The 4,998-nt window shown below is 42.3% G+C and overlaps 1 protein-coding gene across 1 annotated transcript; it reads right to left on the reverse strand.

Annotated features, from left to right (window-relative positions):
• Positions 1-1,445: 1,445 nt before the first annotated feature.
• On the reverse strand, positions 1,446-4,217 carry LOC128723668 (probable chitinase 10). The gene is made up of 7 exons (XM_053817430.1): positions 4,092-4,217; positions 3,490-3,645; positions 3,298-3,395; positions 3,021-3,128; positions 2,792-2,910; positions 2,552-2,657; positions 1,446-2,449 (listed from the first exon to the last, which is right to left on the reverse strand). The coding sequence occupies exons 1-7, from the start codon at positions 4,147-4,149 to the stop codon at positions 2,009-2,011; spliced, it is 1,086 nt and encodes a 361-aa protein (XP_053673405.1). The 5' UTR covers positions 4,150-4,217; the 3' UTR covers positions 1,446-2,008.
• Positions 4,218-4,998: the final 781 nt, after the last annotated feature.

A 4,998-nucleotide genomic window follows, 5' to 3' on the forward strand; every position in this document is an offset into this window, starting at 1 on the left:
TCTAAAAAGAGCTCATGCTCGATATATTCATTTATCCGATCATTGGCTTTCTAATATTACATAATAGCGGATGAGCAATAACTGTACAGAAATAAATGATAAAATTTTAACAATATTCTGTGAATGACTTGCCAAAATTCTGTCTCTTATGTATTTTTGTATGTATGTTATATATAGTATATTATGTATAGCATTATAGATCATTTAAGTAAAAAAGTAGCAGTTTATTAAATAAACGCAGTGTCAATTTGAACAAAGTTCAATCAATTATGTCTTTTGAAGTCATTGAGTACTTCTAGTATATAAAGAAAGGGAACTGCAGAAAAGTATTGCGAGTAATTTTATTACGATATTGATTCGATAACAGAGGATGTTGAAGCGGCTCATCATTGATAGTAGCATATGAGCTGAGATGGAAGAGAAGATTCCGAAAATATTGATATACCGAATACGTGTTCGTTGGAAAGCGAAACATGATATTATGTATCAAGATTGCTACCTGTTACATCTGGCCATAATCAATTTGATCGTAACTGATAGTTCAAAGATGATGTCACTATCTAGCTATTTGCACTATAATTACTTGCCATGGAACTTATTGTTCCAAGAACGCACACCGCGTTCATCTGAAATTACCATTTCAAAATATTTGGTCAAATTCACAAGCCGCCGATGTTTTCGCGGATCGTGAGCTTCCTTGTATTTCTGGTTCAATATTGTTTTGTCTCGTTAAATTAATTCAAAACACCCCGAAACCACTGTGAACCCCGCATAATACTCTTTCAAATTCTCGTGTTAGTATGGTGTAGGCAATTCTGAGAAGTAACACTCCTACCACGCTATGACACAGCTCCTAGCATAGTGATGAAGTGTGCGCGAGTACGTGGAAAACATCGCATAATATATTTTTACGAAAATAAACATCACCGCGCGATGAGCATAGCAAGGAAGGATTTTGACAGCAGCTTCCAAATCAAACTGTGTACATTGATATGATGCCAAAGCGGAACCGCCTACGATCATGCTGTACAGAGAGTGTAATCCGTGACAACCGTGATGTACATGAACGAGTAGCAACATCATCCTTGTAAATTTCCCTGCTGGGAAGAATTTCAATGAGAAACGTGTTTGTCACATGACTGCTGAAATAGTTTTCAATTCTGATGTTTGCTGTGGACGTTAAAAATGGCCTTTAGCTCTTGAAAAGCCTTCTCCTTCTTGTTGGACAAAAAGCACGTTTCGCAGCAGGTGGTAAATTGTACTTACACAACCAACTTCACCATCGAGAACCGTAGCTTATGGATAAAAAGGATGGAAAAAGCGTTGCTTGCTAAACGTACAAAAAACTAGGATATTTTTGCTGCCATGGTGCATAATACAAACCTTCATAACAATTCGAAAGCTGCAAAATACTTTAACGTGATGTAAGCATCCGAACGGTTTGCAATATATTTTAATTGAAGCAAAAACTAACAAACGAACACGAAATAACCATTACAAACATGGACAACGCATAATAAGAAAATTCCTTTAAAACCCCATTTGTTTTTTTTTCTTTTAGATTCCCGAAGGACCTGAAAAGGAAAATGTAAGTCTATCTATTGCTTCAACCGCTACCACCGGTCTTAAAATAGTAAAAAAAAAACAACTATACATCACAAAACAGCACTTGTACATAAACAGCATTACACATATATACATAGTTTTTTATGTAAATAATTCAACTTGAAAGCTCTCCTCTCTGTAAATATTGTACATACGCCGTGTCTGATTTTTCTCTAGATGTGAGGTTTGTTTGAAGGGTTTTACAGGTTACAACCGTATTTACCGTGCGTATATGTTTGATATGCTTGAAACGAATAACCCGCGTATCGTCGATGTGAAGTGGTCAACGTCAAACAACGCTCAAAGGAATGTTCGAACGGTTTGATTTTAGCTTCTAGTTTAAGCAATCCTTTAGCAAACCACATTTTCCGGAAAATTAGCAAAGTTTCTACAATGTTGGCAGCTAACCTTCCGAGAAATATCCACGAGCGAGCTCCGAGATTCGATAGGCACCGTTCCCGCACGAATTGGTGGCGTCATCCAGATCAATCGTATTGATGCCGACACCCGCCAGCCTATTATCGAGCACAAACGTGAGCTTCTGCACTACCGTATCCTCCGTTTCGATGCTAACCCAATTTTTGCCTTTGAAGTAGTACGAAGTAACCGTGTCACTATCGCTCTCCGAACTGTACCCTGAACTGAGCAACGAGCAAAACTCGTACCGCGCGAGTAAACCGGCACGCTTCGTATTGGATCCGGCCGCACCGGGGCCCGTGGTTCGAGATCCAACGCCTCGCTGATCTTCGCTTGCCAGAGCATATGTCCTGCCGAAGGAGGCCAGCACGAGGTTTATCTTGTTTTTGCGAGCTCCAGCCGCCAGCCAGGCTGTTACCGTTGAGTTCTGTTTAGCGTCCGACGAATGCCGGTTCACAAATTGGAAAGACAACAGCAAGACGTGAAAGACGACGAGCTCGTGGGTTTGGGGCTTGTTTTGCGTACTTACCACACTAACAACGTTGTTGGGGCTGCTCGTGTATAGCGGTGCAAGGTTGGCGGTGGCACTGGTACTCGTGAAGTTGTAAGCGTGAAAGTTTATCATATCTGCGTACCTAAAATCAGCAAATGGGCATGAATCTTTCAACAAACTTCCACCCGATGGTCGCAATCTAAGACAAACTATCTCATCCCCACCCGATTGGCACTTTTAGCTGGATTAGTGTCGTTCCGCACCGCAGCTACTTACATGCTTAGCGAAGTGATATCGTACGCATCACTGAACTGTGCCGATACGGCCACGGATAGTTGCTTGTTAACCATGTACAGCCTGGATCGAAGTCGGTTGACGAATTTCGCTAGGAGGCCCTACAAAAGATACCATCCAAAACGATAGCAAATCAAATCGAATCCAATCCCACGTCTCCACCATTCGCTGGTGAGTCGGGAGCACCTAAAAATGGAGCATTTGGGCATACCTTGTCGAAATCGTTACCACGTCGGTCCACCTCCACGCCATCGAAGCCGTACTGCTCCAAAAAGACAGCAACGCCGTTCACCAGCTTCTCGCATCGTGTCGCTATGGCCTGTCGGTTAGGAGCGGACAAAAGGAATGAAAAAGTTTTTGACAGATTGATCTTCTGCTCGCGCCAGCCACCGCGATCATCTGCCACACGCGTTTCTTTTTTTGCCGTTGGCGAGATGGCGCTTTTCGAGTGTGGGGCCGAGCTTGACGTTAATATTTCAACACATTACATTGGTCAAGTTTTTGCTGGCATCCCGCTCCGAGCTCAACAACACGTACAGCTTGATGTCGGCGTTCTTTCGAAGGGTCTGAAAATCTGTAAACCCAGCTAGAAAAGAACAACAACACGGGACGTTTGAGATGAAGCTAAGGGGTGGCGTGCTTCCTCTTCTGCCGGCCATTGTAAGCGTTAATAATATTACATGCTGTGTCGTAGCTGCTCAATATGCGTATATCGCCCTGGGCCGTCACTCCAACCCCATCGTACACATAATGGGTGCAATTTGTTGCGCTGATACTGCTCGGGAACGTTGGCGTGCTGTAGCCGGCCGAACGGCTATCATAATAGCACACGATGTCTGTGAAGAAGCGCCAGGTTGTGGCAGGAAGAATACGGCCGGTTAGAGTGTTACCTTAAAGATAGTGTTAGCTACAAGGTGCTAGCTGCATAAATTAATGACTGGCTCTTCTATCGCAGATCATCCAGTTATCCTTCATTATACGGATCCTGTCGTGCCCAGGTACGCTTCATGGAGCTACCACTAATCACCGATTTAGAGCATGTGCATCGTCATCCGGAGAAGTTAGCTTAGAGTGCATTATCAATTATTGTATGGTTTAATAACACACTAAATGAAACCAAAGTACCCATCAACGTCGACCATCACAAGATAAAGCGCGCACATTAACGTCAGAAGGGTATGAATTTAATTGATTGTGGGTAAATTATCTCATAAACTGACAGCCCATACGTTCGTCACATAAGCTCTACACAAAATCGCTCCGTATGATATCCTTCTCTTACTTGGTGTAGCGTGTAGCGCCTTGCACAGCAAAACTATGGCCAAGAGAAATTTCAACATTTTTCACCCTCACCACAACACTGTGCGACGTCTCCAACCAGCTTTGATTAACTGCCGTCTATCTCGCGGTTTTGATCACTGAAAGCAATCGAGTTCAGCGTATTTCACACTTGCGCCATTCTGTAGCTGTTTGTCTTTGTTGAAACAGCTTGCTCCGGATTCTATTCACGGTAACGGCAACGTCGGAATCGGTGCTTTGAAATTCAATCGTTATGGCAAATATTGAGAACAATTTCAAGACTCATTTCGTCATCGGTACGTCTAATGATACGTCTCGACTTGTGATACGTCTCGCCCTACATAACCCTAAAGGAAACAAAACATTTGGAGTGTATCCAGCATCATCTAGTGTACAGTTTAAAAACCACAGTCAGAAAAGAGTTGGTTGAACGATTGGTTATGATTCAAAGCGGGTCCGCGATGGGCTATATCTTGCTAGGTTTCGTAGTAAGAACGGCATTTCTGTTCCAAATTTACATTTTGCTACCCCGTTTTAGAGGCAGCTCGAAATGAAAACATTTTAGTGAGCCAAAAAGAAGGAAAGAAAAGCAAAACCAGAGCCCATTTTTATCACAAAGATATTTTTCTCGATGGGTAGCTTGAATGTTTTGAGTTTTTTGTTTGGCTCATATATACACCCCAACAAGCATTGCCTGGAGAACTCGAGCAAAAGCCAATGGACGATGAAGGTATTTTTGAAAGTTTGTTTGCCTTTTTATGGGCTATCGAGGACTTTTTCGAGGCATCATATTGCTGACGCTTCCGGCCAACCTAGCACAGAATAGCAGTTATTTTTCAGTTCTGTGAATAAATCTTGGCATTAATATGTATTGTATTGAATATTTCTTC

Source organism: Anopheles nili, chromosome 3 (assembly GCF_943737925.1).
Source record: "Anopheles nili chromosome 3, idAnoNiliSN_F5_01, whole genome shotgun sequence".
NCBI classification, from domain to species: domain Eukaryota; kingdom Metazoa; phylum Arthropoda; class Insecta; order Diptera; family Culicidae; genus Anopheles; species Anopheles nili.

What these genes read in the sequence shown, in the direction of transcription:
- LOC128723668 (XM_053817430.1), bottom strand. Translation starts at nt 4,149, where the DNA reads ATGTTGAAATTTCTCTTGGCCATAGTTTTGCTGTGCAAGGCGCTACAC. An exon ending in GGCGCTACACGCTACACCAA is followed by an intron (nt 3,646 to 4,091) that starts GTAAGAGAAGGA and finishes GCTTCTTCACAG; the next exon opens with ACATCGTGTGCTATTATGAT. An exon ending in GTGGTAACGATTTCGACAAG is followed by an intron (nt 2,911 to 3,020) that starts GTATGCCCAAAT and finishes TATCTTTTGTAG; the next exon opens with GGCCTCCTAGCGAAATTCGT.